The following is an 11,414-nucleotide window of genomic DNA, read 5'->3' on the forward strand; positions in this document are numbered from 1 at the left end:
CTACATATAGGGGGTGCCTAGGTCTAACCTGTGTATGCTCTTTAGATGGTGGTTTAGTTTTTGAGGTTACAGCTTAGTTGACTCTGTTGGTCTGCCTGTGGAGTTCCTATCTCCTTCTGGGTACTCAATCCTTCCCCAACTCTTTCTCCTAAGAGTCCCTAAGCTTCATCCAGTGTTTGGCTGTGGGTGTCTGCATCAGTCTGAGTCAGCTGCTGGATTTGTGGGAGACGACCATGAGAATGAATAGAAATCTGCCACTGGCAGGGATTGGGAGGAAGGGGGCAACTCTAGTATGTGCCAGGGACCTGGGAAAGGGAAGGAACCCAAGAATCAATAAGGGTGACCTTAGCCGAGACTCACAACACTGGTTATATGGAACCCGAAGAGGTTCCTCTTCATAATTTCCTTATTTACCCATGGGAGTCCCATGAGCCCTCTCTCTCCACCTTGCTGTATGGAATGGCTTCATCATATACAGGCAACTACAGCTGCTCTAGGTTCATGAGTGCAGTGATCCAGTCCTGTTGTGTCCAGGGGACAGTGTTTCACTGCAGTCTTCTGGACCTCTAGTGTTTTTTTCCTTCAATTTCTCTGTTCCTTTCCGTGTTCCTAACCCTTGATATGGTGTGTGTGTGTGTGTGTGTGTGTGTGTGTGTGTGTGTGTGTGTGTGTGTGTATGTATAGTTGTACACTTATAAAAAGTTTTATTGAATTTAGTTTATATGCCACAAAACTCCCTCCTGTTAAGTACAGATTGTGGCATGATGCCAGCACCACAGTAGTTCATTCTTAGAACATTTCCACCACACAAAAAGTAAAAGGATTTATTGCTAACTGGCTTTCTAGTAGGCCAGGAGCACCTTGCTTGTCAGGCTAGTTAACTCTTTGTGAACCAAAAAGAAAGTCACACACACACACACACACACACACACACACCAGATGAAGCAGAAAATGGCTATATGACTACATTTGGATGGATGGATGGATGGATGATTGGTGTAGAGACATCCAAGTCACTCCGCCGTCTTTATTTTTCTCTAGCATTTTTATAGACAAAGGTTTTTAGAAAACTGCCTCATAAAGTTTTAGACAAAATTGGAGTTACAAAAGGATGTTGATACTAAGATCAAAGCAGTGTTTCATTTTATATGCTCATTAAAAGTTCAAAGCAACAGTTTTACATGGCCTTGTCTTATCAAAGTGCAAACTTGGGACTTCATCCTTGGGCCTGAATACTTTTCCTTGAACACAGATTTTCCCCAAGCTTATATATCCGTTTAGCCCAATATGAAAACTCATTGTATTTCTTATTATGCAGATTTTATTTACTATTATGAGGAGTGGGCACAGTCTATTCTTTTGATATATTTTTAAAATTTTTATTGGTTATTTTATTTATTTACATTTCAAATGTTATCCCCCTTCCCGGTTTCCCCTCTGAAAACTCCCTGTTCCATCCCCTCCTCCCTGCATCTATGAGGGTGCTCCCCCACCCATCCATCCCTGCCTTACTGCCTTAGCATTCCCCTATGCTGGGGCATCAAGCCTTCACAGGAACAAGGGCCTCCACTCCCATTGATCCAGACTGAGGTACCTGTATAGGAAGGAATGGTGAAGCATATAAATATATTAACAGGACAATCAAATAGTTCAAGGAGGAAAGAGCTGCTGTACCCCACATCCCATATCCAGACCCAGGAGTCTCAAGTTCTGTATTGTATTCATGCACCCATTCATTCAGTATGTTTCCTGATAGTTTATTGGAGAACTGAGAATGTAATCACTGAGCTGACAGGCTCAACTTAAATGGACCCATGGTGCAGATGGGAACACGGACATATGCACATTGACAGAGTTCTGGAGTTGTTATAAGGAAATACCAAGGGCTGTTGTAATGGCTCAAATGGAAAACCCACTTGTCACCAAGACTAATCAATTTAATCCCCAGGACCCACATGGGGAAACCAAGCTCTAGTTGGGACTCACCTATGTCTCTGTACTATTTGTTTATAGTTTGCATTTCTATTGGTTGTGGCTGCAGTGGTTCCTAAAACAATTGGTACATGTCTTAGTTAGGGCTACTAATGCTGTGATAAAATGCCATGACCAAAAGTAACCTGGGGAGAAAAGGATTTATTTTATCTTATAATTTTATAACACAACAAATCACTGAGAGACGTCAGGACAGGAACCTGGAGACAAGAGCTGATGCAGCTTGAGTGTGGTGGTGGTTACTGGCTTATTCCTGATGGCTTGCTCAGCCTTATAGCACCCAGGATCTTCTAGGAATGACACTACCCACAGTAAACTGGGCCTTCCTACTTCACTCATCCATCAAGAAAATGCACTGTAGGTCCTACAGATCAATCCCGTGGAAACCTTTTTTCAACTGAAGTTTCCTTTTCAGAATAACTCTAACATTTATCAAGTTGACATAATATTAGCCAAGGCTGTATATGTATACTTACTAGTATTGCTGTTTGGTACTTATTTTGAATGAAATTCTTGAAGACAAAGGAAAGAAGAAAGAGTGTTTGAAGGGAAAAAAGTGAAAGGCAGGGGAAAGATGTAATTATATTCTCAAAAAATAGAAGAATTGTTAGAAATTAGAAATAGAAAATTGTATTTCCATTGACCTTCATTTAATTGGCATAGCATATATCTCTATCTATCTATCTATCTATCTATCTATCTATCTATCTATCTATCTATCTATCTATCTATCTATATGTGTGTGTGCGTGCATGCATCATACAGACATGTATACACAGTATAAAATATTGAGGGTGGAGCTGGAGACATGGGTTAGTGGTTCAGAGCACTTATTGCTCCTCCAGATAACTTGGGTTCAATTCCCAGCATCCACATGGTAGCTCACAGTTATCTTAACTCAAGTTCTTTGGGATCTGACACCAGCTATACATATAGTGCACAGACACACATGCCCGAAAAACACCATGTACATAAAATAAATAAATAAAATTAGAAAAAGAAACAATGATAAGTCCCAAGGTAGATAGAAAATGTTCCCATGGCCATCACATGGAATGTAGTTATTTCTAGGAAAGACCAGAGTAACCTAAAATATAACTTGCAGTAAATAAGCATCAAAGTACTTAAAGCTTAACAGAGACAGTGAGAATTTGTTCACAGTAGAAATTTAGAGGCTTCCTCTCACCATGTCCTTTAGGATGCTTTGCCTAACTTAGTAACACTCTTACCCCTCCATTCCTGCAAAGACCTCTTTCTTCCTCCAGGGGGTAACATGGAGCTCACATATCCCCAGGAGTTGCCTTCAGTTCCCTCATAGATATTGCATCTCTTTGCTCCTCTTCATGGTAACGATGCATTCTCCGTCTTCCCCTGCATTCCCAACTTGTTAATCTATTGAGCTTCTCATGATCCTTCCTCCTGCTGAGCCAGTCTTCAGCCAAAAGCCATACTAGAGCCATCACGATTATGCATGCCAGGCCAATCCGAATGAGATTCTGGGCTGTGTGATCCCAGAAGGCAGAGTCTGGATTCAGAAGACAGGGAGACTGCTGATAGAGGCTATACCTACCCCATATTCCCCCTTGTTTTTCTTGTACCTTCCCCAGAGACGATGGTTTTAGACTTTCACTTACCCTTCTGCAATCCTGATTCTTTGGTTGAAAGGTCAAACTCCCAATAATCTGAGGATAAAGGATGAAAAGGGGATGAAGAGATGATGGTGTTCAATCTTTCCTTTGAAACCTTTCTTTTATATTTCATGCTATGCATTTCCAGGTTGGTCCCCACCCAGAATTCCAGGCTGTAGGGGCTTAATCTGACAATAGAGTAGACTAGTAAAGAGATGGATGAACTCAAGTATGAATTCATTCACAGTGCTAATTAAAACAGGTGTTTGCATTGCCAGGCAGATCCTCTAAGGAAGCCTCATTTTCCTTATTTATTCAATAAAATTTCTTTCTCCTCACTGAAGACAAATTTGCACATTTTCTTCACTGTCTGACATGAGTTATCTCCAACCCCACTATCACCTCTATGATAGATAGTTTTAAATGAAAATTTGCCACAATATAGAATTTCCTGAAAAGAGAGGTCAAATGAGGAATTGTTTAGATCAAGTTGGCCTATGAGTATGTCTGTGCAGGAGTGCATTGATAATTAATTGGTGTGTGAAGACCCCAGCCTTTTGTGGATGTCACCATTTCCTAGGCAGGAGTGTATGAATGATACAGGTCATAACACCTGATTATAACTGAAACAGGTAACATAAATGTATTTTATTTTCTCTGTGTTCGACTGTGGATATGACTACCTGCTTGAACTGTTATCTTGATTTTCTCACCATGATGGCCTAGAAGTAGAAGCTGAATAAGTCATTTCCCCTTCAGATTTGCTTTTAGCCAGGGTGTTTTATTAGAGCAACAGAAATTATCACTAGAAAAGAAGGTAACTTGAACAAAGGCCAGAGAATAAGACTCTGTGGAATTCTCTGTCCTAAATGGGCTTTATCACATCCTTCCTCCTAAGGATCAGGGATTATTATTCAAGAACGGCTGGAAAGTTTGTAAGAGCCAGAGGTGATGGATGACCACAAGAAACTAATGTCTTGAGACTACAACAGAGCAGTTGCACATATAAACTTTCAGCTGTTATGTTAGCATTCATAAGACCTGTGCAAGCTCAAGATAGACTCACTCCCAACATGGAGAGAGGACATAGGCCCAAAGTTCCAGCCCAGTATGATGAGGAGTCATTGGCATTGTTAGCTGCTGGGGGTTGCCCCTTGCTTGGTTGGCCATGCTCTGGTGGAAGGCTACATACTCAAGAACTATGCAGAGCACAAACTGTATTTGATGAATTAAAAAAAAGACATAAAAGTTGGGTAAAAAGGGGGTAAATTTATGAGTGGAATATGATTGGAACATTATATACAATTCTCAAATAATTAATAAAAGTTTTAAAAATGAAATGAAACTAGCCCATACAAGTGTTTTCAACCTCATTGACCTCACTACTGTTCTATATCACCCAAATCATCTTCCTGCCTGAGGCTGTCTCCACATGGCTATGAATCTCTCTCTCTCTTTGTACCTCCATGTATTTTTTCCAGTTTCCTTTATCTTAGAGACTTCCCTCTGAAAAATCCTCCTTCATTTTGCTATCTTCCATCCCGATCAATTTAAGACATTTTCTTTTCTTGCATCACCACTTCCTCTGTGTGTGATAGAAAACACATTTATTGGTCCTGACTTGACTCTTGGTTTGTTTTTTTATTACTGGGCTATAAGTTTCACAAAGGCTTGAGTGAGCTGAATGAGTGCAGTAGGTGCTATGCACTAAATGGATGTTCTGAGTAAATTATCACATTTTTAGTGTTATTAGGAAGCTTTGATCTTTTCTATGAGTGTGTGTGTGTGTGTGTGTGTGTGTGTGTGTGTGTGTGTTTGTGTGCATGTGGACCAATGATCAAATCCTTTCTACCTTAGTTTGTGAGCTAGGATCCTTCAATAAACCTTGAAATTTAACTAGACTAGCTTAATGTTGAGCCTCAGGGATCCTATCTCTCTCTCTCCCTAGCACCAGGATTACAGGAATAAGACACCATGCCTGAATTGTACATGGGCACTGTGGATTCAACTTAGGTCCTCAAGCTTGTGTGGAAAGCACTTTACCAATTCCACAGCTCCTTTCTGGTAAAATTAGAAGTGACTCACCAAGAGAAGAAACAGGGTCTGTGGGTGCAAGGCTGGTGTTCTCAACCTCTCCTAGAAATGGAAAATACTTTTAAAAAGTGAGAATTTTAGCTCTCTGCTTCTATTCTCTATTCCTTCATCTTTCTCTGCCCCCCTTGTTTTCCAAGTGCCCAAGTGTTGGCTCTCTAACAAGCAGAGAAATTTTGCTATCTTTTTCATTACAATCAAGGATATCCCTAAGGACTGGGATTAAGATACAGGAAAAATGTCTTTACCTGTGATGAGTAGTGTCACAGGCTCACTGGGAAAAGACCATGCATAGTCGTTGTAAGAGCCAAAACATCTGTATGTCCCTCTGTGAGCTCTAGTCACAGGGCCCATGGGGAACTCTGCTTGGATGTTCCCATATTTATGCTGGATATGGTTGGATTCTCTCTCCTTGAGCAGAAAGAATTTGCTTGTTGCAGTCTTCAGATGGCAAGAGAAGGTAACATTCTCCCCCAAGGTTACCTCAGGCCCTGGGTGAACCCAGAGGGTGGGTGTGTCATACAGACCTGTGAGAAAAGTGGGAATGGTATATAGAAAACATTTTCACACCATGACTTCTCCATCTCCTGTCTCTCTGTCCTTATGATCAGATATCACTCGGAATCTGGGCTCCTTATGTTTTCTATACCTTTTGTTGTTTCAGATGGATCCATAATCTGTTGAGATTAAGACACATGGATCACAGCTTCTGCATCTCTGCCCATGTTTCTGAGTTTGGTTTCTAGCACCAAAAACACCAGAATTACCTGGAATCTTTCAGATCACTGCCTCTACCCAGAATCATAGCATTAGAATCCCAGGGATAGGATAGCCTTTTGCACTTTAAAATTTTTTTGTTTTAGAATTTTATAAACAAATCTATATACCCCTCCTTGTTCTCTTTCAAATCTGTGGCCTCTTTTGTTCTACACACACACACACACACACACACACACACACACACACACACACACCCCACACATGCTTAAATGTATGGGTTTATACACATATCTATCTATATCTATATCTATATCTATATCTACATCTATATCTATATCTACATCTATATCTATGAATATGCATATTCCTAAATACACAAGTACAACAACCTATTCAGACTGTTTACTGTTACTTGTTTGTATGTTTTCAGGGTTGACATTTAAGTATGGGCTAACCAATTGGTGTGTTCTGGGTAAGACTTTCTCCTTTTCTCAGCATTCCTTTTTTTTTTCTTTTTTTTTTTTTTTTGGAGCTGGGGACTGAACCCAGGGCCTTGCGCTTCCTAGGTAAGCGCTCTACCACTGAGCTAAATCCCCAGCCCCTTTTCTCAGCATTCCTTACTTGCCTTTAGTTCTGTGTGTAGGTTGAGGCCTTCTGGGCTTTCCCCTGTCCTAAAGAAATAATTTTTTGGAAGCCTGTGGAGGTAACTCAGTTGGTAAAGACATGAATTTGATCCTCAGGTATGGGTTTGATTGCCAATATCAACATAGAAACTGGGGCATGTGATGCATGGCACTGCTGGAGAAGGATAGGCATACTTTTTGGCCAGCTATCCTAGTATATGTACTTGGTGAGCCCAAGATACCAGTGAGAGACCCTCTCAAAAAATAAGGCAAGCAATTCCTGGAAAATAACATGCTCTTAGGCACACACACACACACACACACACACACACACACACACACACACACACACACCACTCTACATGCATGAACACTTGGTTAGTTATTAAACATATGCAACTGCTACAAACCATTAGTATGCTTCACCTCCAGAAATTTTTCTTCTCAAAACCAGAAACTTTTACACCATTAAATAATTCCCTTTCTTTTTCCCATGGTCTGGTAACCACCCTTCTACATTTTATTTTTGTCTTTGTGAATTTGACTATTTCATGTAACTCAGTTAAGTTGCAAACAGATAGTATTTGTTCTCTTGTGACTGGGTTGTCTTCATTAGCATAATGTCCTCAGGGTTCAGCCATGTCATAGGAAGATATAGGAAAATGCTAGCATTTTCTTTGCAAGGTAGAGTAATATTCCACTGTATAGATATAGCACATTTTGTTAATCCAGAGATACCAGTGTTATCAGTACCTTTTAGCTAATTATTTATTTATCTAGTTTCTCTATTTTTTTTCCTCTGTGTATTTGTGTGTGGTATGTGTGGTGTATGGTCCTGTCTGTTTATATGCATGTGCTAAAGGAAGACATTGGGTACCCTGGTCTATACCTCTTCATCTTATTTCTTTAAAATAGGGTCTGAAGGAACCAACAGCAAGGATGGTGTCTATCAAGCCTTAGCAATCTTATGTTGTTCCTTGTCCAGTTCTAGTGTCATAGGAACACCTGGCTTTTTATGTGAGTTCTGTAGATTCGAACTCAGGTTCTCATACTTGAACAGGCAAGGTCTGTTATTCATGAACCATCTAACCTTTTAGCTATTGCGACTAATAATCTCATGAACATGTATGCAAAATAGCTGTTTTCAAGCTTGGTTAAATTTGAGAACTGTGTGTGTGGCTACATTTTCTGACCAAACTCCATCACAGATCAACCTCCTCCCACCCAGCTTTGATTCTCTTAGTCTTACCCTTGCACACAGTGGCCTATTGCAGAATAATTTTTTCTCAGAGATCTTGACCTAAGACACACTTGTTTCTAGGACAGGTATCTTACCACAACTATTGTCCTTGTAGGAAGTAGCTATGATTGGACACATCCCCCGAGTTCCAGCCAAGATATGCAGTGTCAGAGTAGGGTTTAGATAGTTTTCAGCATTCATGTACACAGGCACTCCCTGTGATCATGCCAAGGTGATATTGCATCTAAAAAATCAAGACACTTACCAGTTACCACCAGTTTCAGGGGGTTGCTTGACTCTGACCAGAGCTCTCCACTCTGATAGAAGCAGGTGTAGATCCCTGCAGTATGTGAGGTCATTTGTGAAATGAAGAACTTGACTTTATTCATCGATCTCGATGACTTTGGTCTCTCCAAGGCAAAAAAGCTTCCTTCAAAGTACAGTTGATACTCAGAAGCACTCTGAGCCCCCTGACACCAGATGTTCACCGAGTTTCCTTTTGTGACCATGATACTAGGTTTGGCCCAGATGATGGGTTTTGGGAGAGTCTCTGAAAAGGGACCAGAGGTAGGCATCCCAGGTGAACCATTTACCTATCTATACCATTTTTTCTCAGCCACCAGCTTAAGGCCACCCTAGCAAGGCAGAATGCTTGCCTCTGTCTCTGGAGGTTCTCAGATGGACCTCTAACACATACCCATAAGAATGACCCTAAGACTCCGAGGGAAGGACTTACGTTTTTCAGTGTTGATCCTTTGGCTCAGACATAGACCTAGAAAACAGTGATAATGATATACAGTCTCTCCCCACACCTGCTCTCCATTCCTCTCCCCTTTAGCGAAGGACTCACCAAGGCAGAGTAGGGCAGTGAGTGTTGGCAGCATACCAGTAGCCAGTCCGGTGCTGAATAGTGTATGTGGACTGAATCCTGTGGGTGAGGGAGATGAACAGGATGTGGTGGGTGAGGCCTAACGCTAATCAGCATGCGACTTTCACACATTTTTTTTTAAAAACAGAAAGATTCACAGCTCTCCTTTTACCATTGATCTTGGACTTTAGACAAAGGCTTGGTTTACATAACACATTTAACCACATTTTGGATCTAGAAGGTTACTCTGACCATCAACTGCTCAGTCTGCAATCGATTTCTGGGTTAACCTACAAATCCATTCAAAGGAAGGCATGGAGGAGATTCACAGAGCAAAAGGTCTGAGGATTTCCCAATATGGGGATTTTAATCTTTGCATTCCCATGTGCAACATACATGTGTTTGGATTTGATAATTAGTTTAACAGAAAAGCAACATTAATACAATATTAATAATTTTTCTATTTGTCCCAGTAAAATGCTATTATTCTATTTTTATCTTCATGTGCATGTGTGGCATGCACTTGTATGCATTTTGCATATGTATATAGACACATCTATGTACATGTGTGCGTGTGGAGGCCTGAGGTTGATGTCTTGGATCATCCTTGGTTGCTCCTCCATCTTATTTACCGAGGCAGGGTCTCTCAATCAAACCCAGAGCTCATCAATGGGATGAATCTCCCTAGCCAACTTGTTCTGTGGATTCCTTGTCTCTGCATTCCCAGGCTGGAATTACAAGTGGGCTTCTATGTCCATCTGACATTTTATGTAAGCTCTAGGGAGACAAACTCTTGTCTTTACACTAGCATAGCAAGGATTTTAATCAGTGAACCATCTCCTCAACGCTTATTAGATGTATGTGTATTTGCATACATGTCCATTTATTTATTTTTTTTTGATAAAATGTACCTCAAGAGCCAGGAGCTTGCCAAGTATGCAAGGTTGGCTGACCTACGAGCCCTAGGTAACCACCTATCTCTCTCTTCCAGCACAATTATTATATAATAATTTGCTACCACACTTGGCTCTTATATTTAATGATTCAATTTTTTAATTATGTGTGTTTCTGTGTGGGTATATACACATGAGTGCCCAAAGAGGCCAGAAGAGAGCATAGGATTCCCTAGGGCGGGAATTACAGGTGGTTGTGAGCCTTCTGACATGGGTGCTTTGAACCACTGTGCCACCTTCCTAGCTTCTGCTAGGCTTTATTTTCTTTGAGGCTTTTGAGGACTGAACTGAGAGTCTCCTACTTGTTAGGTAAGCGTTTTACTGAGTTGTTGGTCAGGTTATTTGCTCCTTCCATTCTCCTCTATTAATTTTGTGTTTTGCTGTTTTCCTGTGTTGGACAGCAATTACTCCTTCCTGTCTTATCTTTTTCTCTCATGAAATTTATTATTTCTTGTATCCCTGCAACTGAGAGCATCTTTTTTTCCTTTCTGTGCATGGTATTAGTTTTGTCATCTTCTGGGAGGCTTGTGTGGTGGTCATGACAATCTTTAGTTGGTGTTTACATGGAAAAGTCCTTACTGTCTTGTCAGTTGCATGGCACAATTTTTTTCTGTATAGAGTTAATAATAATAATAATAATAATAATATAGTTAATATAGTTGAGTTAATCAGTTTCAGGTCTTGAAGTACATCATTCCACATTTTTCTGCCTTTTAGAGTTCCTGAGAGACCTGATATTGTACTGATATTTGTGGCTTTATAAGTGAGTTGGTGTCTGTCTCTTACAGTTTTTAATATTCTTTCTTTGTCTCATAGTTTTGATATCTTGATTGTATTATGTCTTTTACTCTGATTATATATCTAGTTGGAGTTCAAGGTAACTTGTATTTGAATATTTATGTCTAGACTTGGGAAGCTTTCTGCTGTAATTTGACTTTATAGATTTTCTAGACCTTCATTTTTTTTCAACATTTTTGTCATCTGGTGGATTTTCAGATTTTTTCTTTTAACCATTGTTCTAGTTTAATTTCTGTTGCTGTGATAAGTTACCCTGAGAAAAGTCACCTTGAGGAGAAATGGTTTATTTGGCTAACAGTTATGTGTTCGTGTCAAGGCAGGAATTCACACCCTATTTTTTTCAAACTCATGATTTCTTATATTTCTGGTTGTGAGCTTAGCATTTAATGGCTGAGCCGTCTCTCTAGCCCTCAAGATTTCTTTTATGATATGAATCTCCAAAATAATTTCCTCATGATTTCCCTAAATTTTATTAGCATGTATTAATCGTGTAAATGAGGC

At 40.1% G+C, this 11,414-nt stretch overlaps 1 protein-coding gene across 1 annotated transcript; it reads right to left on the reverse strand.

Moving 5' to 3' along the window:
* Positions 1-1,365: 1,365 nt before the first annotated feature.
* On the reverse strand, positions 1,366-9,212 carry Ncr1 (natural cytotoxicity triggering receptor 1). The gene is made up of 8 exons (NM_057199.2): positions 9,145-9,212; positions 9,031-9,066; positions 8,560-8,844; positions 5,960-6,238; positions 5,706-5,756; positions 3,627-3,674; positions 3,222-3,517; positions 1,366-1,594 (listed from the first exon to the last, which is right to left on the reverse strand). Exons 1-7 carry the CDS (start codon positions 9,176-9,178, stop codon positions 3,273-3,275), a joined length of 978 nt encoding a protein of 325 aa, NP_476547.1. The 5' UTR covers positions 9,179-9,212; the 3' UTR covers positions 1,366-1,594; positions 3,222-3,272.
* Between the last annotated feature and the right edge of the window lie 2,202 nt (positions 9,213-11,414).

This window comes from Rattus norvegicus, chromosome 1 (assembly GCF_036323735.1).
Source record: "Rattus norvegicus strain BN/NHsdMcwi chromosome 1, GRCr8, whole genome shotgun sequence".
NCBI lineage: Eukaryota > Metazoa > Chordata > Mammalia > Rodentia > Muridae > Rattus > Rattus norvegicus.

What these genes read in the sequence shown, in the direction of transcription:
- Ncr1 (NM_057199.2), bottom strand. Translation starts at nt 9,178, where the DNA reads ATGCTGCCAACACTCACTGCCCTACTCTGCCTTG. An exon ending in TGTGACACTACTCATCACAG is followed by an intron (nt 5,757 to 5,959) that starts GTAAAGACATTT and finishes TTCCATTTCTAG; the next exon opens with GAGAGGTTGAGAACACCAGC. An exon ending in AGAATCAGGATTGCAGAAGG is followed by an intron (nt 3,518 to 3,626) that starts GTAAGTGAAAGT and finishes TTCTGAATCCAG; the next exon opens with ACTCTGCCTTCTGGGATCAC.